General features: G+C 36.3%; 4 protein-coding genes across 4 annotated transcripts; 1 reads left to right on the top strand and 3 right to left on the bottom strand.

The window, feature by feature from the left end:
• Positions 1-2,288: 2,288 nt before the first annotated feature.
• Positions 2,289-2,958, bottom strand: LOC113278503 (monothiol glutaredoxin-S7-like). The gene has a single exon (XM_026527326.1). The coding sequence runs from the start codon at positions 2,712-2,714 to the stop codon at positions 2,403-2,405; it is 312 nt and encodes a 103-aa protein (XP_026383111.1). The 5' UTR covers positions 2,715-2,958; the 3' UTR covers positions 2,289-2,402.
• A 6,192-nt stretch (positions 2,959-9,150) lies between these two features.
• On the bottom strand, positions 9,151-9,998 carry LOC113278504 (monothiol glutaredoxin-S3-like). The gene has a single exon (XM_026527327.1). The coding sequence runs from the start codon at positions 9,726-9,728 to the stop codon at positions 9,417-9,419; it is 312 nt and encodes a 103-aa protein (XP_026383112.1). The 5' UTR covers positions 9,729-9,998; the 3' UTR covers positions 9,151-9,416.
• An 8,509-nt stretch (positions 9,999-18,507) lies between these two features.
• On the top strand, positions 18,508-19,339 carry LOC113278505 (monothiol glutaredoxin-S3-like). The gene has a single exon (XM_026527328.1). It carries the CDS (start codon positions 18,703-18,705, stop codon positions 19,012-19,014), a length of 312 nt encoding a protein of 103 aa, XP_026383113.1. The 5' UTR covers positions 18,508-18,702; the 3' UTR covers positions 19,015-19,339.
• Positions 19,340-24,443: 5,104 nt separating this feature from the next.
• On the bottom strand, positions 24,444-24,848 carry LOC113280651. Its single transcript, XM_026529251.1, has one exon. It carries the CDS (start codon positions 24,846-24,848, stop codon positions 24,444-24,446), a length of 405 nt encoding a protein of 134 aa, XP_026385036.1.
• Positions 24,849-26,396: the final 1,548 nt, after the last annotated feature.

The following is a 26,396-nucleotide window of genomic DNA, read 5'->3' on the forward strand; positions in this document are numbered from 1 at the left end:
TCGACGCCATGACAGAACATCCGTTAGACTCTTTCCACACCGAAATAGCTTGATTGATTGCCGCGACTTGCAATCTCTTTCTTCTGCCCGACTTAGCCTCAACAGAGCTTATTGGTCTAAACAGGGTTAAGGTACAAATGAGAAGAAGTAAAAGATGTAGCCACACGGACAGATTACCTGGGCTAGTGATAACCCTATCGAGACAAAACTTCAGCTCCCTGGAGAAAGCAAGCCGGTATTGGTGTGCAATGCACTTAACAATGGTGAATTGTCGTTGGAAAATGACATTCAGTAAGTCCGTGGAAAGAATAGAGCCGGTATCACCATCAGTGGAGAGAGCTTCTGCATCACCTTCCAGCGTAGGATCACATACCGCATCAATGGTGGAACTTAAGGCATTCAACAACAACTCCATCTGGTTTATCTAAACCATGGAGAAGGAAATCATCTCCATCTCCATTGAGAGGTCCGACAATGACTTCTCCATGAAAAACGCCTTCTCTGCCCCTACATGGCATCTTCCAAGCATGTAGATACAGCACAACCACATGCGAAGACTGCCAAGAAGTTTCCCCCAAGCAAGGTATACATTCAAATCATTGGCAATCAATTCCCTGCAAAAGGATCTCTTGTCTTCGGAGGATAAATGCCTGTCGTGAAGATGTTTCATGAAAGAGCCCTTGGCATATCCTATGCCATTAACGCCATCACGACAACTATGAACTGTCTTGAACGGGCAATGGCAAAAACTCTCTGGGACTGCGCCTGTAGATACAGAAGAACCTAATAGCAGGTGGGTAAAAGGAGTTTCAGTCAATCGATTATGGGAAGAAGCTCTCATGGATCCGGCCATAACGACAGATGAAAAAAAAATCTAAAGGAAATGAAAACTACAACCCTAAAATCCAAATAAAACTCGCAAGAAAAAGAGAGGAAAAGATGTACAAAAACAAAAGAACCGAAACGAAAAAATTGTTTCGAATCAAAAACCAAGAAAAATCCTACAGCTAACATGGTGATCCTGGAGATTGAAACCGGTTTTCAGTCGTCGGGAAAAATCGCCGAAACAAACCATGAGAGAGAAACCTTAATCACTTTGGATAATTTGGCCATTTTCAAAAGAAAATGGTCGAGTAAATTTTAATTTTACTTTTTAAGGACCTTAATTTGTCTTATTTAGCATATCCCAATCCCGTAAATTTTTTCCCTCCAATAATTATATGTGTGTTAAAATGAATAAACTTTCGGAAAATGGGTTATTTGTCCAAATATTTTTTTAACATGGTTCTAATGGACGAGTAAAAATTAGTATGGGTGAAATGGACACCAAAAAGATAGCAAGAATGAAACTGGATTCATCCTGGCTTAAACTTAAAAAAGGGCGAGGATGAAACTGGATACATCCTGATGTAAATTAAAAACAAGAAAAAATATTTGAAAATGGATAAAATGAAACTGTTTACATCCTGCCTATTTTTACATACTCGTCCATTTAAACAGTATCAAATTTTACATGTTTTTTTTACCTAAAAATTGTTGATTTTGATCTTTGTGATAAACTTTTAATGTTGGGTAGGGACTACGGACTACTAACATGGTCGTAGGACTCGTAGTATTTCATAAACATCCATAACGGCGAAGCTTCAAAAGAATATTAAATGTCTTGTAGTTTAAATCTCATTAACAGCATCACTGTGGTGCCTACTGCGTACCTCTTAAAGAGAGTTGAGACTTGAGAGTCTTGAGACAGCTAAAAATATAACGACCCAACACACCATTGTTTGATAAACAACTCAAAATCGTAAATTAATTGATATATATCAATTATAAACCAGCAATCTACAGCGCCGGGATGTCAAACGGGTGGAAAAAAGGCCATGCATTCTGTTTTTTAATAAGATAGATTCCGAAATTCGGAAAATGGACCATTTGTCCAAATATTTTTAAAATTTGGTTCAAATGAACGAGTAAAAATTAGTATGGATGAAATGGACACCAAAACAATAGCAAGGATGAAACTGGATTCATCCTGACTTAAACTTAAAAAATAGCAAGGATGAAACTGAATGCACCTTGGTGTAAATTAAAAAAAAAAATATTTGAAAATGGGTAGGATGAAACTGTTTACATCCTGACTATTTTTACATTTTTGTCCATTTAAACAGTATCAAAATCTAAATGTCATTTTCACTCATTAATTGTTGATTTTGATCTTTTTAACCAATTTTGTGATTCCTAAAGCAAGCCGCTATTAGCTAGTATGGAGTTAACTAATTAAATTTCTGATATATTTTAATTCATCATATATATTTATATGTATATAATTCTCAACAAACCACACACTTAGGATAATAATTAACTAATCTTGTAAGATTAATCAAGTCAAAATTAAGTAAGCAGCATCAAAGCCAGATAGCTCCTACTTGCTTTAGTAATGGAACGAGAGAGCTACTGAGATGAAGAGTCATGACTTCATTAGCTCCACCAACTAGCTCGCCACCGATAAATACAGCCGGTACCGACGGACTACATCCCAACCTTACAAGTGCTTTCTCGATTTCTTTTCCTGCTCTTGGGTCTTCATCGAGTTCATGAACCGTTGGGTTTACGCCGAGATCATAAAAAAGAGTCTTGATGGTATGACACATGCAACATGTACTCTTACTGAAGATCACTACAGCTCTCTGTGATACAATTCTTGTTACTCTCTCCATTATAATGTGTTTCCTTGACAAATACTGATATATATCAAAGCTGTTTCGAAATGTATGGAGTCGGGTTGCTGTATCGTATGTAAGAAAGATTTGAAGAGTTTGTTATATGAAGTTTGATTTGTATGTAGAAGACGAGAAGAAGCTTGGAAATGTTTGGGTTGATGATGAGAATGAAGTTAGAATGTTGGGTTATTTATAGATAACAAAAGTAGCAAGCTAGAAGGTTCACGATTGGTGCTGCATAATTGTGAAAATCAGCAGTGTGTGTGTGTGAGAGAAGGAGAAGAATGTTCTTTTAGATATTTGGGTTTGGCTTTTAACAAATCAATACTGATCATATATATGATGTGTTTGATAAAGATATGTACACTCTTCGGTTACTATATGCATGCCGTACGGGTGAAATGGTTGAAAATATGAGACAATATCTAAACTTATTCCCATTGATGATTTTATTCACCGTATAACCTAATTTTCATGCAAATAAACTAGTCATTTAATTGCAGTATAAATGGAATAATCACTAGTAAAAATCGAGGTCAAGTAATTCTATGTCATCATAGTCCAATTTTTGTTTGATTATTCATGGAGGGTTCCACTTGAGAGTTGAGATCGATTCTTAATTTTAAAGTTGTGGATGCCGCGAACCGATAACGTGCAATCTTTTACCTTATCTTATTTTATTCACCCACTTCAAAAGGATTAGATCTTTGCTTTTGTTCCTTTCTAAAAATCCAACCATTGTTTGTTATTTCTGATTTCAGAGTGTAAAACTACACTTACTTCGCCCAACTTCTTCTGGTTCTTCCTTTCTCATCAAATTTCTATTAGAATGCGACTTTGTGAGTACTACATCGCGCCAACTCATAAAATTCTTGAATAAATGTATATCTGCTCACCTAAAATTTTGACCATGTATGTACCGGCAAGCATCTGTTCATTTTTTGCTCAAATGTGCACTCAATTTCTCTGCTAAAACACTAGTAATTTGGCGATTAATTAAGATACATTTTGTACAACAGTGTGTGGGATTTGTTTTTTCTTTGGTCAGTTATTTTTGTAAGGAAAGAACCTTTAACAGTTTAATTAGTGCAATAACACTATACTAACGAATGATGTGTCATCAAAAAAAATTAAACCAATGAATGTCCTTTTTTTTTACAACTGAAATAAGTGAATGCAGCTTGATGAACACAGAAGTACCTTTTAGATTGTCCTGGCCCTTACAATGGTGTTGTTCGTGAATATTATTCGTTTTAGTTTCACCTGCACCACATGTAAGTCTATATGCACATAGTGCATATAATCGAGTTACATACATTTGCTAAAGAATATATATGATGTGTATGTCATATAATCGAGTTACATACATTTGCTAAAGAATATATATACGATGTGTATGTCTATACGCAGACAACTAGCATCGCTCATACCAACCTTCAAACATCATTTCTTCCATCAAATTGGAGACGGATTAAATACCCATGTCCAATCAAACTGGATTCCACAATTTAATAACAACATTAATTTATCCCCATGCTATTCCATACAATCTGTTGCTGGCATCATAGATCCATCAACAAGGAACTGGAATCATGATAGGCTGAATCTACTTGCCGTCCCATTGCTCAACGAATCGTCAGCATTCCCATCCCACGGAACAACCAACCATACACGATCATTTGGCTTTACCAAAAGCGGAAAATACGACGACATCAGGATATAACCTCCTCATCAATGACTCTGAGCAAACCCATCAAAACCCTCTCCCACCAATTACTTTACTTTGGACACTCCCGTGTCCCCCAAAAGTACATCTTTTCTTGTGGAAAGCAATTAATGAGGGTCTGCAAACCCTCAACATTTTCAACCGCATCCAACTCACCAACTGAAACCTATGTCCTCAATGCAGTTCTAGTCCTGAAAGTAGGGTTGTCAATGGGTACACATTAGTCGGACCTGGAACCAGACCCTATAGAAACGGGTCTCATTCCGGGTCTTATAGCTGGACCCATTAACAACATAGGAACCGACTGGTAATTACTCGATTGGACCCGAATCTTAACGGGTCCAAACGGGTAATACCCGTCGAGTACCTGCGGATAATGGGTACCCGGATATTTTAACTTTTATTCATCTTTTTAGCAAAATTATAAATATTTTGCTAGTTTTGGCTTAGAATAATTTTTGTAATTTTTTTTTTTGAATCAAGCCAAAAAGATAATGATATTAAGTTTTTGATTTTTTTTTAATACCTTTCTTGATACCCAATGGGCACCAAGAACCGATGGGTACCCGGGATATTTAACGTGTCCGGTTATGGTCCACAAATTTAGGAGCGGACCTGACTTTTATAAGTAGGGTACGGGTTCATTGATACTTGGGAGGACCCCGACCCATTGATAGCCCTACCTGAAACGTCCAATCACATTCTGCTTCATTGTCAAACAACCATTGACTCGTGGAACCTTTTATTACCTCATTTCACAAACCCCCAAAACCACACTCATAGCATATCCACATCACTGACCCATCAGACGACAGTCTCCGTACTCCTCAAAACAAAAACTCCTGCCCCAGTAACCACAACTTTTTGCTTCCTTTTTTGCTCCTTATGGATAGCCAGGAACGACGCAGTCTATCGCCAACAGATGCCTAATCCGACGAATATAATGCAGATTCAAAAGACGAGGGTACCCAAATATACCTCAATCTAAAACTTTTCCACCTATAAGTTCTTTCTCCGAAAGTGATTGTCTATGGACTGAGTTGAGACAATACAACTAATCAGTTCACACTTCCTGTGATCGTCTATATATACGAGATCGAGACAATACGACAACAAGATAACTTGTGTGATCGACTATGGATACAAGATCGAGACAATACAACAACGAAGTATGTTTACTTGATAAAAGGTTCAGACTTAACCAAACACAATAGGATTTCTATCAAGTAAATAGGAGTTATCTTTTGTGTATTTTACTTCTAATTATAATAAAACACTTATAATTGCGGAAATAGAAAAGTAAAAGACATAACAAGATTTTGTTAACGAGGAAACCGCAAATGCAGAAAAACCCCGGGACCTTGTCCAGAATTGAATACTCTCAAGATTAATCCGCTATAAAAAATCTAAACCAACTTCGTATAGTTGAGATCAAGCAACTAAATCTATAGTTTAGTTAGTTCTGTCTGTATCCCTGCACCTCCAACTTGCAATAAGTCACGCACTTGGAACCATTCCTTTGGTTCGTATTCCAAATAGTAAAGGAACAACAAATATGTTCGGTAACTACTCTTTTCAATCAACGTGATATGAGTTTGACAAAAGGCTCTTCCGTTTATCGCAATAAACTCCTTTGTCAGGTCCTTAGATCTATCCAATAACAATAACCAAAGTAATTGTCAAGATTTTGCAATGAATACTTTGAATCACAAAGAATTATATTGATTCCGATCAACTCAAATAATCAATCAAATCTATCACAAAGATAAACCGATTATAGTTGGATCCTTTTCCAGCCGAAACAAGTATTGTGTACACCAAAGATTATGAACCAAAACATCTTCTTTGTCTTCAAATCTTCTTTGATCTTCAATAAACACCTGCACACAATCAACTTGAATCTCTTGTGATCAATCACACACAAAACGGAGTCTGTTAACAATGGATTATCACAAGATGTCTTTAGAACTACAAACAGTCTAAAGATCCTCGTCGAAGCTTCGATCTAGTTTGAGTGAATCTTATATCAGAAGAGAAGATTCTCAAGGATAAACAAACTAGGTGCAATCAAAGTTCAACAACCGTTAGTCAATCAAATCAATCGAAAACTAATAATAAACTACAATTATCTAGTTTCCCACCAACGGTAGTAATAGAGCTTCTCAATCCCAAATAAGTCTTTAAAGCGGCCGTAAGAGATTTCGCCTAATTAGATTACTTTCCTCTCCGAATAGGCGGCTCCACCAGTAACAACACAACTAGGTAGTTTTGCTGGATCTGAGGATTAGTATGATTGAAATGCAAACTTAAATATTTATAGACCAAGAAAGTTTGGACACCAAGGAATTTCCAAAACCGAATATTCTCAAAGATATGCAATAAACACCAAATCGGTTTTCATAATTCCTGGAAATGCTTTGTCCAATTAATGGCTGAAATCTCAGTAGAAAATCTCCAACTAGTAAATGCACATTACTAATTTTTATTTTCTAAAGATATGCATTTTAATTGTTGGAAATTAAAACCATATAAAACTAAAAACCTTAATTAAAATATTCTCAATTTATTTCGATCCGAGATTCTCCTTTAGCTATTAAGGAATATCTTTGAACAATAAATGATAAGAGTTATTGCACATGTTCAAAGTATGTCGGCATCTTTACTTTGTAAATCCTTTTTCATATTTACAATCTTGAAATCGATTTGCCACACTTCCAAACAAGTTTATAATTTGTTCATTTGACTTCCAAGAACTATGTGATTGATTATCCTATCAAATCACAAATCATGGGTTTCACGGTTCTACCAAAACAAGTTTCGGTTCTACCTTCATGTGGGTACTAGAATTAGTCACGCTAGTTACCAAAACTTGGTTGACTAGGTACTAGGATCGGTTCCCACATATATATGGTATCTAACTTGTATTTGTTGCACATGTTCATAGGGTCGGTTCCCAATAACTAAAAACGTGTTGCACATGTTCATAAGATCGGTTCCCAATAACTAAAAACTTGTTGCACCTCTTACAAGGATCGATTCCCCTTTTGTGATCGGTTGCACCTCTTACTAGGATCGGTCCCCCAATGTTTAGAGTTGGTCATACCAATTACAACAAATCTATTATACCATCTCAGGTGATTACTTAAGATCGGTTTCGCTAATAAAAGTCATACCAATACATAAGTCAGGCCTTGTGAATAGTTTTACCAAGAACATAAGCAAGTCATGAGCGGTTATACTAAACACACATATTGGTAATCCAAAGATTTGCAATGAATAACAATACCAATAAGCCTAGCGATTTCTCTTTCGATTCATAAAACAAGTTTATGAATTGTACTTCCTTTAAACTAATGTAAAACATTGTTTCCTAGGACGAAATCTTCACCCATACCCATACATAATCACAATAGCATTCATACGATTATGTCGATGTCTTATATACAAAGTTCAAAAGATAAGCGTTATACTTCGTATTGTATTCCTTAATACTATGTCTAACTAGAGTATAATCATTCACAGCTTCGCAGTTATGTTTTCAATATGCACGACTTGAAAGATACGTTAGGGAATGAAACAGTTCAAGTCAAATATTACTAACCTCAAGTGGAAGGATGATGTCGTCGTTGTAGCTCCTTACTTCTTCACATTCTTCAAGTCTTCACGTAATACTTGTAATGTCACATATCCTAATACTTTCAAGCTAACCTATACGAATTTGACTCTAGTAAATAATCAAGCGACTCTTTAAATGAGTTTTGATTCACTAAAATATGACAACCAAACTTGACATATATACCAACGCTTGGTGGGTTCAACCGAACTATGCTCTAACACAGATGGACATCAAACTCCAGCAGGAATATACCCGGGCTCAAAACCACCTACCGCCAGTACTACCGGGGATGCAACCTTCTCCAAACCCATCGCAAGAGACACTAGCAACAACAACCAACTTCGTGGGATGACTCAAACCCCACTTAGATTGGATCAAAATTAATACAGATGGAGCAACAAGGTGATATCCCGGAACAACGGGAGCAGTTATTTCATGCCGAAACGAGGGGCCAGCACAATCTTAGCAATATCATAATTGTTGGGTATCACCACTGCACTTGCAGCGTAAATCCGGGCCATGCTCATCGCTTCTAACGGTGACGGAACGAGAGTTGCCAAAAGTTCATTTTTAAATATACACGAGAAACTTAACGAGATTTCTAACCTCAGATGCCGATGCTCCATGGTACCTTTCTAATCCGATTGCAGAAATCAAGTATAGGTTCACCCAAATTCAGCAATATACCATTAAGCACGTCTACAAAAAATGAAATCCAACAGCGAACGGTCTAACAAATCGAATGGCAGATGATTGCTATATGGGAAAACTTACAACAACAATGTGGGATAATGTAATTTCCCCGACTATTAATTTTATTATAATAAATTGCCCTCTTCATAGAAAATAAAATAATATTGGTGCCTTTTCTATCAAGGAGTGGGGACTATGCATTACTAACGTGGCCGTATGACTCGTATCTCATAAACATCCATAACGGCGAAGCTTCAAAAGAATATTAAATGTCTTGTAGTTTCAAGTCTCATTACTGTGGTGCCCTACTGCGTACCTCCTAAAGGGAGACTTGAGAGTCTTGAGACAGTTAAAGATATAACGAGCCAATACATCATTGTTTGATAAACAACTCAAAATCAAAAATAAATTAATTGATATATCGACTACAAAACCAGCAATCTACAGCGCCAGCATGTCAAACCAGTGGCAAAAAAGCCATACATTCTGTTTTTAATAAGATAGATTCCTAAAGCTAGCTGCTATTAGCTAGTGTGGAGTTAACTAATTAACTTTTGGATGTGTTATAACTCTTTAATATATACTATAATACTCAACAAACACACTTAGAATAATAATTAACTAATCTTGTAAGATTAGTTAAGTCAAAATTAAGTAAACATCATCAAAGCCAGATAGCTCCTGCTTGCTTTAGCAATGGAACGAGAGAGCTACTGAGATGAAGAGTCATGACTTCATTAGCTCCACCAACTAGCTCACCACCAATAAACACAGCAGGTACCGATGGACTACATCCCAACCTTACAAGTGCTTTCTCGATTTCTTTTCCTGCTCTCGGGTCTTCGTCGAGTTCATGAACCGTTGGGTTTACGCCGAGATCATAGAAAAGAGTCTTGATAGTATGACACATACAACATGTACTCTTGCTAAAGATCACTACAGCCCTCTGTGATACAATTCTTGTTACTCTTTCCATTATATATTGATCCTTAAATGTAAATGATGTATCAAAGTTGTTTCGAAATGTATGGTATGATATCGAGTCAGGTTGGAGTATGAGAAAGATTTGAAGTTTTATGTGAATGTAGAAGATGATAGAAGAGGCTTGGAAATGTTTTTGATGTTTCACGATGAGAATGAAGTTTGTTTTTTGATGATGAGAATGAAGTAAGAATGTTGGGTTATTTATAGATGACAAAGTAGCAAGCTAGAAGGTTCACGATTGGTGCTGCATAATTGTGAAAACCAGTAGTGTGTGTGAGAGAGAAGGAGAAGAATATTCTTTTAGATATTTGAGGTTGGCTCTTTAACAAATCAATACTGATCATATATATGATGTGACGATGTGTTTGATAAAGATATATACACTCTTTCGTTACTATATGCATGCCGTACCGGTGAAATGGTTGAAAAAATGAGACAATATCTAAACTTATTCCCATTGATGATTTTATTCACCGTATAAACTAATCCTCATGCAAATAAACTAGTCATATAATTGCAGTATATATGTGAATTACTAGTAAAAATCGTGGTTAAGTAAATTCTATGTCATCATAGTCCAATTTTTGTTTGATTATTCATGGAGGGTTCCACTTGAGAGTTGAGATCGATTCTTAATTTTAAAGTTGTGGATGCCGCGAACCGATAACGTGCAATCTTTTACCTTATCTTATTTTATTCACCCACTTCAAAAGGATTAGATCTTTGCTTTTGTTCCTTTCTAAAAATCCAACCATTGTTTGTTATTTCTGATTTCAGAGTGTAAAACTACACTTCGCCCAACTTCCTTCCTTTTTCATCAAATTTCTAAAAAAATTTTGACTTAAAAGTTTTATGTATTGAAAAGAAAAATATAATAAGGCCTAACAGCGTCCACAGTGGTGCGAGTATAACCAAAGACCAAAGACTAAAAAAAAAAGATCAAATTTGGATTTAGCCCGTCATGTGGCGTAGTGGGAAAAGAGTATATTTGGTCGCGCGTTGATAAACATTACGCCTGGGATCAGGCGTTGGTAAAGATAACGCCCGAGTGGGGAGTTGGTAAAGATAACGCGCAAGTGGGGCGTTGGTATAGTATACGCTTCAGAAACAAAAAAAAAAAAAAATGGGGCGGAGGTATAAAGCCCGCCTCATGCAAGTTTCATAAATTTTGAAAGTGGGGCGTTAAGTATATCAACGCCCCATTTCGCGCGTTGTCTTTACCAACGCCCCATCGGGCGTACATTATATCAACGCCCCGTTTCAGGCGTACATTATATCAACGCCCCTTGTGTAGCGGACATTATATCAACGCCCGATGAATGGCGGAGATTATATCAACGCCCGATGTGTAGCGGAGATTATATCAACGCCCGACTATATTTGGATTTGGTCTTGATCGCAGATCAAATTTGGTCTGGATTTTATTCTTTGATCAAATTTTGATCGATGGTCCGTCCCACTACGCCAGCCCACTCGACTGAAAATTTGGGTTTACTCGTCCATTGCAGTTGCTCTAAGCCCCCATTTTTGAGTATTACAACTTATCTACAGTCTATTATCATCATCAAATTTCTATTAGAATGTGACTTTGTGAGTACTAAAATTCTTGAATCGTATACCTAAAATTTTGACCATGTATGTAATGCCAAGTATATGCACTTCATTTTTTGATCTGATTGTTCATAATTAAGCTACATTTTATAAAACTATGTGCCGGAGTAATTTTTATTTTTTTGGTCAGCAAATATAAATCTTTTTTTTACAGAAAGAGCTTATTAGGAGTAATAGATGTGCGGGAATATTCAGAAGTATTCGGAAGTACAACAAATGCGGCTTCCAGTTCCAACATTAATTTACTTTTAGCAGTTCATCAAAAAATTTAAACCAATGGAATGAACTTTTATTTTTACAACTGAAATAAGTGAATGCAGCTTGATGAACACAGACGTACCTTTTAGGTTGTCCTGGCCCTTACAATGGTGATGTTAGTGAATATTATTCGTTTTAGTTTCACCTGCACCACATGTAACTCTATATGCACATAGTGCATATAATCGAGTTACATACATTTGCTAAAGAGTATATATGATGTGCATGTCTATATGCAGAGTTGAGTGACACATAGTTCTACATGATGTCGATTCGACAAGTACATAAAGTCTACGTACAGATACTAGGAAAGAGTAACTAGATGTGATTCATGAGTGATATGATATGATCAGATTGTGATCATGATATTTTGAGGCAGAAGTTGCCGACCCCTTGTACGAAGAGAAAGAAACCCATTAAAATCCGACCCTTCAATTTTGTTTGGGTCGTTTAATTTCCAAACTACTTATATTCCCTTCCCTCCTGCTCCATCTCCCTTTCTTTATTTTTTATGGCTATACATCTCTACGTGGATATCTTGGAAAGCTAACGCGTCGACTACGTGGTATCGTCTTCTTCACATGGTATTCTCTAAGAAAGAACATCTAAAGGACCCCAGTTGCCTCATAAGATTCCATATGATCAACTGCTGATGATATCAATGAGAACGAAAGTTCGAGATCTTTCTCATGATCTCATCAAAAGTTATCCATGGTCTATCCATCTAACTTTACTATTGTACTACGTACATTGTTTCAATATCATGTAATAATGCATAATACGTGCTGCAATTTTGTGTTGTTCATATATCATTTTCCATTTGTACCATAATATGCCACATTCGATCTCCTTTGTTGTCATATATGAACTCAGTATGAATTGTATACGCGTTCATCTGACTGCTTACAAATACACGTTCATTGTGTAGTTATGCACTTAAGAGTGTGCGAAGCCGCAAAAGCATGACTCATTGTTTAATTTGGCTTTTCGACTGAAAAAATAAAAAGAATCTCTGTGTGTGTGTGCAAGAGACTGCTCATAGAAGGAACTAGACATACGAACCTTGTTATGGAAATAAAGGAAAATTAATAGATAAAGGTGCATCATGATATTCAAGGCCGACCCGAAATGGATAAACACAAACCCTTTTTCCTCTGCAACTGAGCTGAAGATACTTAAATCCTGCAATACAGATAAAGCATTAGAACAGTACAGCAAAGAACAAACAAAATGGAAAGATAAAGGGAGAAAGAGATATCTTGAGAGAGTTGGCGTCATCCCCTATCGTGGCTATTCATCATACGCTGGTCCCTAATATTATATGGTCCATAGCTGATCATATATATAGAGATATATGTACTATAATTAGTTCGGCTCTAAACTATCCTGGTTAAATTGGGGCTTATGCCACTTAATTGGGGCCTATAGATTATTTCATCTACCTTATACACAATAATAAGCTAAGGGTATCTAAATTTAAAGCAAACTACCAAAATTACCCTCTGAAAAATATTAATATTACTAAATTATCCCCATCAACTCTTAATAATAAACCTAAAACTAAAATCAGTTTTCATTTCAATCTAATAAACCGATTCTTCATCTCTTCTACTCCTTCTTTTTTCATTTTTTTGAAACCAAAAATCGACGATTATCGAAGATCCAAAAACGATTAATCGTTTTCTTTCTTCTATAAAATGTCGAAACCATCATCAAGATACAAGTATGTTACTAACAGGAATTTTTCTAGTGATAAGGATCCCGGAATTGTTGAAGTGATTCGAAAGAAAACGAATGAAGTGCTCGAGGAAGCCGAAGCCTCTCGTATCGCACAAGAGGAGGAAATGGGTCGAATCATGTACTTTTCTATCAACCCAATCCTCTAAACTAGGTTTTAGTAACATGCAATCGCTTAGAAATCAAAATTATTGAAATCAAAATTTTCCGGTTTTACAGAATCGGATTATGTTAGTATAAAAGTAAACTGATTCTGTTTAGAAACGGCTTATGTTCTTGCTCACATAAACCGATTGTTCTGCATATGAATAGGAATCAGATAATGTGAGTGAATAAATAGCCCGATTCAGTTATGGTAGGGATAACCGTTGTTTCTGTAACTTTTTTTCGTTAGAATCAGATTACATATGTGTTCACAAAAACCGATTGTGTAGCCTTTGAATTCTTATATGCTTAGTCAATAATCGGACTTTATATGTATATCGAGAAAACCGATTACTAGAATCGGTTTACATTAGCACTTAAAAAATCCGATGGTTGGTTTTATTATGTTAGGAATCAGACTTTATATATGTATCGTATAAACCGATTGTGTACCTTGACTTAGAAAAAATGCATTCGATTCCATTGTTGTTTGTCGCTTAACTCCATATTCTACAGGACAAACAAGGGAAACCAACAAAAGCAAGCCGAAAAGAAATATAGGAGGAAACATGACCTTCCTTCTCCTAAGCCTTTGGGACCTCGTCGAATAGATGGTCAAAATTTGAATGCTTCCCACCGAAGGGCCAAGGGCAGTAAAGCCAAAGGGATCAGCATCAATGACCCACCACCTCCAGCGGAGCAACCAACACATGAAGAATCTGATTCTGATACACCTACTGAACAAGAAGGTGGTGAGGAGGAGATGAATGTAGAAGAAACTGGTGGCAAGGAAGGTGATGAAGAAGAAAGTCGTGGCAAGAAATATGTTGAAGAAGAAAGTGATGAGAGTGAAAGTGATGAAGAAGGAGGTGAGGATGAAAATGATGAAAAAGAAGGTGAGGATGAAAGTGATGAAGAAGAAAGTGAGAATCAAGTTGATGAAGAGATAGGAGAAGTTCAAGAACAAGTACAAGAACAAGTCCAAGGAGGAGACGTTCAAGAACAAAGTAAGACAGATGGTAAGAACAAAGATGGTCCAAAGAAGAAGAAAGGTGACCACATGCACGACCCGCTGAAGATGTTTCCTCGCGGCCCTAAGGATCGCGTTTACGGGTTACCAGGTGATGGAGGACAGATGTTATGGGGTACAAAGACAGTTGGGCCGCCGTCGTTTGCCATACCATAGTAAGTACCTAAATTTTATGCTATGCAACATAAAAATTATTATCCGTGTAGTGTTTTGATTGTTGTCCACCGAGTTTTTTTTGTTTTATAGGATCATAGGGATGCCGTTTGTCTTATGAAGCCAGGAACGTCGGTGAGTATGATGAGGCAATGGCCACTGCAAGTAATAGAATCAACCGTTGGAGAAGTTCCATAAGTAATCGATCTAGTCAATTTTACGGGGTTGTTACCTGCGGTCGAGAATTTGGACCATGGTTACGACAAACCTCTTTGTTCCGCCTTTGCCGAGAGATATTACGGGGAAACAGATACTTTGCATCTTCCGTTTGGCGAAATGACGATAACTCCAAATGATGCGAAGTTCATTACCGGGTTAAGCATCGAAGGTAAAGTCGTGAAGCACAAAGACTACACGCAAGAGCTTGAGTGGGACAAGATTTACGCGTTCACCAAAAATGTGTTCCAATGGGATGAGGAGAGGACCAATGCAGAGATGCTGGTAGGCAAGTCAAAGCAGAGGATATTTCATCTCTCGAAGCTGAGGGACAACTTCATGGGAACAAAGAAGCTTCGTGCTGAGGGAAAAGAGGTGACGCTGGAACGTATCATCGCCACGACCAATGCGTATGTCCTATACGTCCTGGGATCTGTTATCTTCCCCGTCGTTTCCGGTGCCCGTGTGAGCGCCAACTTTATCCAGCTGTTGCAACCATTTGACAAGATTCATTAATACTCTTGGGGCACTGTCATCCTTGAACACTCGTTTAACGAGTTGAGAAAGGCTTCTAGGGCTCGAAGGAACCAAATCGGAGGGAATATGGCTTTTCTTCAAGCGTGGATATATGTGCACTTCCCAATATTTGCTCAAAGGGATTTTGAGAACAAGGAATGGGAATACCAGTATTATGGAGACAAGTACATCTACAGAAGTAAGCCGAAGAACCAAAATAAGGGTTATCTGAAGTTGAGACGCCAGTTGGACAACTTGACAACGATAGATGTTGTCTTTGATCCTTAAAAGGAGGAATTGGCTAAAGGAAAAGGAAAGAAGGTTGGGTGCAGATATCAAAGTGATCATTTTGGACCTTTGTTTCACCCAAGAGGATATGTAATGTACAACCCAACGAGAGTCGCAAGACAATGCGGTTACGTACAAAAAATCCCAAAGGAGCACAAGATGTTCAAAATCAATGAGAAAAAATCCAAATCATATGATAATGATATTGACATTCTTCAAAAGCCTTTACCATCATGTGATTATTGGGAAGACAGAGCGTTTCACAGATATTCGTGGTACCTCAATGTTTCGCATACTCGAATGATACGAGTAGATGAGAGGCTCAAGATAGAGGACAAAGATACGGCTCTCGAATGCCTGGTGGGTATTGTTACTCAATTACAGTTTTGTTAATGTTATTAGCGCTTTTTGTTGAATGTTTTTTCTTTAAAATGGAAGCAGAAAAGCCGAGTCGGGTACTTGATAACCCAAACAAAGCTATAAATCAGGGAAGGGAAAAATGTTAAGGCCAATGAAAAGCTGATTGATGAATTGAACAGTCTCGAAGATGTAGAAGTTGGTGCAAAGTTTGGGAAGAGGAGGAGGAGGATGAGCCAAAGAAGAAGAGGAAGAGAGCCCCTCCCCAAAAAGATGTCTGAAGGTGCATCGAGAAGCGCCCAACCTGGTAAACGAGGACGCGGTGGACGTGGTCGTAGTAGTGGTGGGGATGTTCATGAATGAATGGTTATATTCATATTTATGTCTTTAACTATGGATAATTATGGAGTCAAAACTTATGTCTTGTCTTAAACTAATCGTCGAATTATGTTTGGTTATATTTCTAGTTTATGAATGACTTAATCTGGTTTCTTTTGAAAATTGTTGTTGTTTTTCCAAGACGCGATTATAAAATAACCAACTACAATGTGTGTGCAAAAAATGCAGGATTCTGGCATTTTTTAAGTCAGAATCAGTTTACATGTACCTATATGTAAACCGATTCTGAAAGTTTCCCAGAGGTTCTGTTTCAGAATCGGTTTACATGTACCTTTATGAAATCCGATTGTTATGAAGAAAAGTTCTGAATTTTTTTTTGCTTAGAATCGGTTTACATGTACATATTTGTAATCCGATTTCTATGAAGAAAAGTCATGTAACTTTTGATGCCAAGAATCGGTTTTCATGTACATATATGTAATTCGATTGTTATGAAGAAAAGTTCTGTAACTTCTTTTGACAATAATCGGATTACATGTGCATTACAAAAGCCCGATTAATGAGAGGCACAATTTTTATGTTTTTGCAAGGACATAATCGGACTATGTGGACATACCTAAACTCTGATTGTTTGATTTGAATTTAAAAAAATAGTCGTTCAGTCCTTATCTATATAAGGACAACCTCTTTCAGCCACTCCCATATTACACACTTAGCCTAGAAAATGGAATGGGAACCGTATGAAGATTTGTGTCTCGTTAAATCATTTGCTAATACGTTCCGTGAACGTCCGAATGAAATCTATTCAATGTTTTGGAAGAAAGTTAAAGATTTCTTTTACGGGCATACCGGGAATCCCAATAACCGCAAATGGAGAGACTTGTCATTTCGATTCCAATACATTAAAGGTGCAATGTGAGAGTACGTAAAAGTTAGAAATATGGTGTACGACTATCATCCACGAGCTCCTCTTAGAGAAAAAGTGAGTAATGCGATCATTGTTATACCTATGTCAAAAGTTCACATACTAACATTTAAGAATTCATTGAATTTCAGCTGGAACGTTTCAACGGGCTATGGAGAATCCGTAATGGGGAAACTAGGTTCATTCACCACAAAGAATATACGACGTTGTACCGACGTGCTCGGAGGTTCATTGACGAGCATTTGATGTGTCAAATTCTAGAATTCCCATATTGAATCCTATATATGTAGTGCGCTAATTTCCTAAACTATGTAATCAATATTTTGTTTCTGAAAGTAAGGCATAATCGGATTATAAGGACTTATGTAAACACTGATTCTCAAAATCGGTTTATGTATGTATTAATTAAACTCCGATTCTGGATTTACATCGTCATTCGGCATAAACTCAACCCAGAATTGGTTTACAAAAGCACTAACATTAACCGATTCTGGGTAGAGTCTTTTGAAAAAAAATTAAATTTTTTACAAGTGTTGATTATGAATTAATGAAAGTTAATTTCAGAATTAACTTGATTAAACATGATTTAATTATCCGAATTAACACTATATTAACAAGAGCATATTAGACATTAACATAAATAGTGGATCAGGAGTTTCTATAAATTTTTTGTTAATGATCCTATTTTGTCATATAGCTATAGGCCCCAATTAAGTGGCATAGACTCCAGTTTAGCCAGGTAAACTATGTACAGTACTACGTAAACCATCAGGGAAAATATATAGGTGACACAAACGTCACAGATCTAATTTTGCCGCTTCCAAAGTGGCAAGTAAAACACGAGTTGATCCCGTGTCTTATAGACTTATAGTTACAGCATTTTCGTATAAATTGACACATTATTAATAAGCATCAAACAAAAATCATATATTAACCCAAGTACAAGTAGTACTGTATCTATATTCTAAAAATAAAAATCAATAGGTCACGAATAAAGTTTATCTGGGGGCATACTTTATCGACGTGCTATCTCTAGTTCTTTCAGCATTTCGTTGGTACGGTAGAATTCGTTAAAGTTGAGTGTATATCTTTATCAAACAAATGATATGACCATTCTTGATTTGGGGGTTATTTATTAAATCCCAACCCAAATATCTATAAAGAATATTCTTCATTTCATGACCGGCCTCTCTCACAATAACACACACTAGTTTTTTCACAAGAATGCAGCAACCCATCATGCACCTTCTAGCTAGCTCCTTTGTCATCTATAAATAACCCAATATTGTAACTTCATTCTCATAATCAACTCAAACATTTCCAAGTTTCTTCATTCTCTTCTTCTACTACAAACTAAATCTTCATAACAAGCTTTGAAACATTCAATTCATAATGGAGAGAGTAACAAGATTGGTCTCACAAAGAGCAGTAGTGATCTTTAGCAAGAGTACATGCTGTATGAGTCACACTATCAAGACCCTTTTCTTTGATCTTGGTGTAAACCCAACAGTTCATGAACTCGACGAAGAACCCAGAGCAGGAAAAGAAATCGAGAAAGCACTTATAAGGTTGGGATGTAGTCCTTCGGTACCTGCCGTATTCATCGGTGGTGAGCTAGTTGGTGGAGCTAACGAAGTTATGACTCTTCATCTCAGTAGCTCTCTCGTTCCATTGCTAAAGCAAGCAGGAGCTATCTGGCTTTGATTACTACTATATATATTAATTATTTACTAAATTTTGACCCTTAATACATAATTGAGTTAGTTATTGGTCAGTTAATTTCAAGCTAATAGCTTTGACAATTGATGATCATACTCCTTTTTGTGTGAGTTCTTAATTAGTACTGTAATACTCCTTTTAGTGGAGTGATAATAGTTAGGAATCAGATGCAGTAGTAATAGCAAGAGGCACCTTTTAGTGGCCAACTTTTGCTTTTTCTGATCTTTGCTGCATTATGTATTCTCTTACTATTTCTTGAGTTCCTTAATTATAAATGATGGAATGAAAGTTTACTACTTTTTGATATATTGTTTTTTCACGATCCAACAACAAAAATAAAGTTGTTTAGTCATCAAATGTTCGTTTATATTTGAAGTGGTCAACAGTTGAGTTGGACATACGATATTTGTGATTATATTAGGACAAAATCATGTCCTAATTTTGGTACATTGGTTTCAAATCAAAACATGCGAGTACCGTACAAAATTATGTCCTCGCATGCAATCACGTTCCTACGGTTTCGTGGTATATTTGTGATCAGTGTCGGATCATTAAGTTGAAAGTACGAGTACAATATCTTGATTTCGTGGGTGGATAAAATGAAACACAAGTTTGTTACATCTACAAAAAATACTATCTCACACTCCTTCCTCGACAAAATCATCAAAAATAATCGTATTCTGCTCATATCTGGTCCATTTGGACAAGGTCTGAGTAGATTTTTCATCGTATCTTGCTCGATTACTCTGCAGTTTTTATTATGTTTTCTATTTATCTACAACATTATGGTGGTTTTATCTACTCTTTTGAGGCTTATCTTCGCTTTAATGGTGGTTCTTGGATATTGGGTTGGGTTTTAAGATCAATAGTGATGCTCTCCAACTACAAAATCTTCATTTTCGTTGTCTCCGGTGACGAAATCTTCATCATCAACTTATCCGGCGACGGAATCTCCATTGATGATTTCTTTGACGACGGAAGCTTCACCACTAATTACAAGAGATTTGAGTAAATCACTCCTATTTTTGAAGCACATCGTTCTAAAGAAGAAAAACAAACTACATGGTCGAAATTTAATTCCGAGAAAAACTATTTTTCCTCCGATTTAATCGGATATTATTCATAATTTTGTTTGTCTTACTCTAGTAATCTTTCTCTTTCTCTTGACGGATTTCTCAGTATTTTACTTTTATGCTATGTCCATGTTAATTTTTATTCTCTTGTTTTCCATCTTAAACTCATTGTAACCTCGAATTCCTTGTTTATCAAAAGAAAAGATAATAATAATAATAAGGTTCTGCCAAGTAACATTGATATACTAATTTTTATTTGTCTTACTCTAGTAATCTTTCTCTTTCTCTTGACGGATTTCTCATTATTTTACTTTTATGCTATGTCCATGTTAATTTTTATTCTCTTGTTTTCCATCTTAAACTCATTGTAACCTCGAATTCCTTATTTATCAAAAGAAAAGATAATAATAATAATAAGGTTCTGCCAAGTAACATTGATATACTAACGGTGGATATTCAAGATTCTGTCAAGTGACGGGTCGTGTTAAACACGTGAGGGATATGAATAGAAAAATATGACAGAATGTAAAACTGATATGACATGCGTATGCCGCATATACAGTCAAAGGTCATTTTTTTTGGAAGAATTTATAATTTAGGGGGTAAGTTACTACAAAGATTGTCTTTACTAATCATTCCCAGCTTTCCATGCAAGTAGATGAAAGAATTAGACTGCAAAGGCTTGGTGAAAATATCAGCTACTTTCTCTTCACTCTCACAAAATTCCATAACTATCTCCTTGTTACTGACAAGCTCTCTAATGTAACGATATCAATGTGCTTACTCCTTCCATGAAGCACAAGGTTCTTTGTCAAAGAATTAATAGACTTATGTTTTAGGTGTTCTCTGCTCATGAAAAATTGATTTTAACATCATTCTTAACCATACAGCTTATGTAGCACAATTGCTAGCATCTATATATTCAGCTTCTGTTGTGGAAAAAGCAACAACTTGTTGCTTCTTTGATGACCAAGAGAAAAATCATGTTCATATATGAAATGCATAACCAGAAATACTCTTTCTTCATTCTGTATCTCCATCCCAATCATTATCTATATAACCAACCAACTTTGGATCTTCTGAAGATGTGTAGAAAGTTCATAAGCTAGTTGTTCCTTTAATGTATTGTAAGATGCGTTTTGCAGCTTGTAAGTGTGACTAACGTGGTGATTCCATAAAAAGACTAACCAATCCAACTGCATACATAATGTTAGGTCTTGTAGCAGTCAGATTTCTGAGACTAACAAAAAGACACTAAAAGTCTGTTGAGTTCACAAGCTCTCATGTTCCTACTTTTACTAACTGTAACCTCTTTTACTGGTGTCAAAAATTGATTGCAATTATCCATTTTGAAACGTTTAAGTATACGTTCTGTATATCTTCGTTGAGATATAAATATTCATTTTTCATCCTTTTGTACTTCTATGCTAAGATATATCACATTAATCCAAGAATCTGTCATCTCAAATTCCTTAACCATATCCTCCCTGAATTCCTTGATCATCTCTGAGCTGTTACCAGTGAATATAAGATCATCCACATACAAACACACTATAATATGATTTCCAAGAGAATCAGACTTCAAATATAAAGTTTGCTTATGTGGACATCTTTTAAACCCTTTGATTTCTTGATAAAGTAAGAATCAATCCTTGTACACCAAGTACGTGGTGCTTGTTTTAAACCATACAAAACTTTATTTAGCTTATATACTTGATTCTCCTTCCCCTCCATAATGTATCATGCTGGTTGTTCAACATATACTTCTTCTTCAAGTACGCCATTCAAAAATGCTGACTTCCCATCCATCTGAAATTTTTTCCAATGACTTTGAACAGCTAGAGCAATAATCATACAAACTGTATCAAGTCTTGCAACAGGTTCAGATATTTATGTATAATCAATTCCTGGTTTCTGCTTATATACTCTAGAAACTAGCCTATTTTAAGACTATCTACTTTACCATTTGACTTGTATTTTGTTTTGTAAACCAATTTAACTCCTATAGATTTCTTATCTGGTGGAAGCGTAGTAAGTTACCATGTATTATTCTTCTCAATTGACTTTATTTTAGCCTCCACGGCTTGTACCCATCCTTGTGATTTAGAAGCTTCTTCATAAGATATAGGATTACAATCTCGAAAGAGTGCAAAGTTTACCACATCATCATCTATATCTTGATCATCTCTTGATAAAACATAATCATTCATACGTGTTGGTATGACATGATTTCTTCTTGGTCTTGATATTTCTTGTTGAGGTGTTGCATAAATTCTTGCTTCTTCATGATGTTCTTCAACATTAACTTGAGTGTTTTCTTCTTCTTCAACTGCCATTGGTACTATTCTGACAGTTTATTTTGAAGTAGTATTCCCATCCCATTGTGAATCTTCTTCAAAAATTACATCATGATTTGTAATTAGCTTTCCTGTTTCTGGATTATACAACTTGTATCCTTTGGTTACTGAGCTATAACCAACAAGAATACACTTCTCACTTTTGTCATAAGCTTCTTACAAATGTCTTTAGGCACATGTGCATATGCTATGCACCCAAAATTTCTAAGATGTATTATACTTGGTATTTTACCACTCCATGCTTCTTCTGGTATCTTGTTATTCAAACTACCGGTAGGACATCTATTTAGAAGATAAACTACACAATCTACTGCATAACCCAGGAAATTCTTTGGTAGATTCTTTGCTCTTCTTATAGTACGTACCATGTCCATTCTTTCTTTCTGCTACACAATCCTGTTGTGGTGTATATCTAGTTGTTAACTGATATTGAATGCCATGTTATTCCATAAATCTATCAACAACAGTATATTCTTTGCCTCTATCAGTTCTTAAAATCTTGATACTCTTACCAATTTGTTTTTCAACATAAGCTTTAAAACTTTTAAAAGATCGAAATGCATCACTCTTTTGTCTAAGTAAATATACGCATGCCTTTCTACTGACATCATCTATAAAAATTATAAAGTAACTATCACCTCCATGTGATTGAGGAAATTCAATAATGGGTAAGCCTGAGACCACCTCCTTCTTTTCTGGAATTACTATTAAAGTTCACGTGACCCGTTCTCTTGTTCCATAACCAAGAGTTATATATGAACATATGTATTGTAACAGCTTTCCCTCTGATATTGAATATTCAATGGAGGAAACAATCTATCCTTAGTCATTTGTACTTTTGCAGTTAGTCTTCTTCTTCGATCACGAATTGAGCAAACACAATTGTAGATATTCAAAGAATATCCTCTTTCTGAAAGTTAACCCATACTTTATAAATTTTGATGTAAACCTAGTACATAGAATACATCCATAGTGTATGTATATGAACCATTCTTAAGAACAATTCCTATTCTTCCTTTTCCCATGACAAGAATTGTAGAATTGTTTCCAAACTTCACAGTTGAACGTACAGATTCATTAAGATTGACAAACAAATCTTTTCTTCCACACATATGATTACTGCAACCTGTATCAAGATACCATTTATGATGAGGTTGTTCTTCTGTTGTATGACAAGCAAGTAACAAGTTTTCAGCTTTTTCTTCTTCTTCTTCTTAACTTTCTGTTATATTTGCTTTGAAGTTTTTATTAATTACCTTTCTTTCATAAGAAAAGTGTCCAAGCTCTACACAATTATAACATTGAATTTTTGTTTTATCAACATACCTTTTTCCTTGATATCCTCCAGAATTAGGCCTTCTTTGATAACTTCCAGAATTTGTTTTTTGATTATTTTTATTCCATATTACTTGACTATGAAGTGCTTCTTCAACCGGCTTTGCAGATGTATTTTCAAGCAATCTTTGTTCATAAGCTTGTAAAGATCCTAATACCTCATCGAGACTCATAGTTGAAGCATTATTACACTCTTCTATGGCAGTAACTTTTGATTCAAACTTTTCAGGTAAACTACGTAGGATTTTCTCTACAATTGTCTTATATTGTGTCACCATTAGCTTTCATCTCATTGACAAGATTTAATGTATTTGAGAAAAACTCTGATATTGTTTTGATGATTCCATATGCAAAAGTTCATACTTTCTTTTTAAAGTTTGTAATCTCACATTCTTGACCTTATCAGATCCTTTGTAATAATTTATCAAACCATCCCATGCTTTCTTCACTTCTTTAACATATATAACCTTATCTGATTGTAGCCATTGAATTCTTAATCTTTGTCGTCAATACGTTGCATGACAATCAAGTAAGGTCATGTGTTGTTCCCTGAGTTTTTTTCCATGGAGTTGCCAATATGTCAAATCATTTCCAGTACGGATGATGCATTGATGTTGAGCTATTTTGATTTGCTCTGTTGATTTCTTGATCATGGTGGGAAGATGGCTGAAAGTTTCCTTGTTCCATTCGGTAAGGATTCGCTGGTTGAAATAAGCTTGAGCTGCAAATTCACCGCGGGATCCATGTCATGGAGTCTGGTCCAAGGCGAAGTCACCGCTTGTTGCAGTTGCGGGTGGGTAAGCCATAAGTGCTCAAATTTATAATTCTTGCTTCCCTGCCAGTCAATTGCTCTAGTTTGGAGCAGAATTGGGGCGTGGTCTGAGGCTATTCTTGGTAGGTGAGTAACTCCTGCACGTGGATTGGATGTAGGCCTACGTTGAGTTGTCATTGCTCTGTCTAGTCGTTCCAGGATGTTATCATCTCCTTGTTGATTGTTCGTCCAGGTGAATGGATCGCCTCGAAATCCCAGATCCATGAATCCCATTTGGTCCATTAAGTTAAGAATTGGCTGGGTTTGCGCATATACCTGCCGGCCCCCTTTTTCTATGACTGGATCGTTATTTCATTAAAGTCGCCAATAAGGACCCATGGAGCATTGATGTTATAAAAAATTGATGGAAAGTCATGCCAGAAATCTTTTCTAGCTTGGGTTTGGAGGAGCGTAGATTCCCATGCAGAACCAAGGATGTTCAGGTGCTGGGGGAGTAATGAGGACGTGAATATAACTCTGGGAATCCAAGATGATTCGTAAATCGTAGTTATCCTTCCACATGAAGCATAATCCTCCTCTTCTACCAACTTTGGGGGACAGAGAAATGATTCTGGTGTTGAAATGCTTGTGCAATAAAATTCATGTGATTTCTGGTAGCTAGAGTTTCGGATAAAAAAATAAAGGATGGTTTGTGCAATGATATCAAACTTCGAAGATGTTGTATTGTGTTTTGTTGGTTAAGACCCTGACAGTTCCATGCTAGATTGCTCATCTTGGCAGACAACAAGGTTACAGTAGAAGTTACAATGGTATGATGGACTCCGACAATTAATGTGTTACACGTTAACACTTTAAAGATTCGATACAACTTAAAAGAATGAACAATACATGAAACTAGACAATACAAAGAAAATAAGAATTAGGTGAGACAAATTCGATATGATCAAAAAAAAAATTGAGTGGACGTACCTGGGGGTTAGCAAGATCGGAGGAGCATGGGTTTGGGACAGGAATTCGAAGAAGTAGCGATCATAATAAAGCGCTAATCATGAAACGGGTCTGGAACACCCATGAGAAACCATATTCAGTATATGATAGCCTTTGCAATGAAAAATATCTGAAGCATCAACTCCTCTTTTTAAGAACTCCAGCAACCCCATCTTCAATCAGTCCCCAGTTGAGACAACTAGCATCCCTCATTCCCACAATCAAACAACATCTTTTCCATAAAATCGTAGATGGATTAACAACCCCTATTCAGAAAACTGGATCCCGCAATTCGCTAATTCCTTGGACCCAGTGAGTTGTTACCCAATCCAGACTTTAGATGATCTCATTAATCCTTTCACTCACACCTGGAATCATGATAAACTAAACCTCCTGCCGCACCATATAAGCCAACGAATCGTGAATATCCACCTGCCGCAAAACAACTCCTCGGACGAAATCATCTGGCCTTTCACCAAATCAGGAAAATACACCACATCATCTGGATATCACTACTTAAACAGCTTATCAGATCATTCTCATCTAAACCCTTTGCCACCAACTAAGTTTCTCTGGACACTCCCATGTCCTCCAAAACTACATCTTTTCTTGTGGAAAGCAATCAACAAAGGCCTTCCGACCTTCACCATTCTAAATCATATCCACCTCACCAATACCAATATATGTCCACAATACAACTCTGATCCGGAATCTGCTGGTCATATTCTCCTCCGTTGTCAAGTGGCAGTGGCCTCACAAGACTCCATACTCATTCAACCACAACCCAAAATCTTCCCAATTTACCAAACCCTCAGATGACTATCACCCAAATTCTACAATTAA

Source organism: Papaver somniferum, chromosome 5 (assembly GCF_003573695.1).
Source record: "Papaver somniferum cultivar HN1 chromosome 5, ASM357369v1, whole genome shotgun sequence".
Classification (NCBI taxonomy): Eukaryota; Viridiplantae; Streptophyta; class Magnoliopsida; order Ranunculales; family Papaveraceae; genus Papaver; species Papaver somniferum.

Coding starts and splice junctions, on each gene's coding strand:
- LOC113278503 (XM_026527326.1), bottom strand. CDS start 2,714: ATGGAGAGAGTAACAAGAATTGTATCACAGAGAGCTGTAGTGATCTTC.
- LOC113278504 (XM_026527327.1), bottom strand. CDS start 9,728: ATGGAAAGAGTAACAAGAATTGTATCACAGAGGGCTGTAGTGATCTTT.
- LOC113278505 (XM_026527328.1), top strand. CDS start 18,703: ATGGAGAGAGTAACAAGATTGGTCTCACAAAGAGCAGTAGTGATCTTT.
- LOC113280651 (XM_026529251.1), bottom strand. CDS start 24,848: ATGGACCAAATGGGATTCATGGATCTGGGATTTCGAGGCGATCCATTC.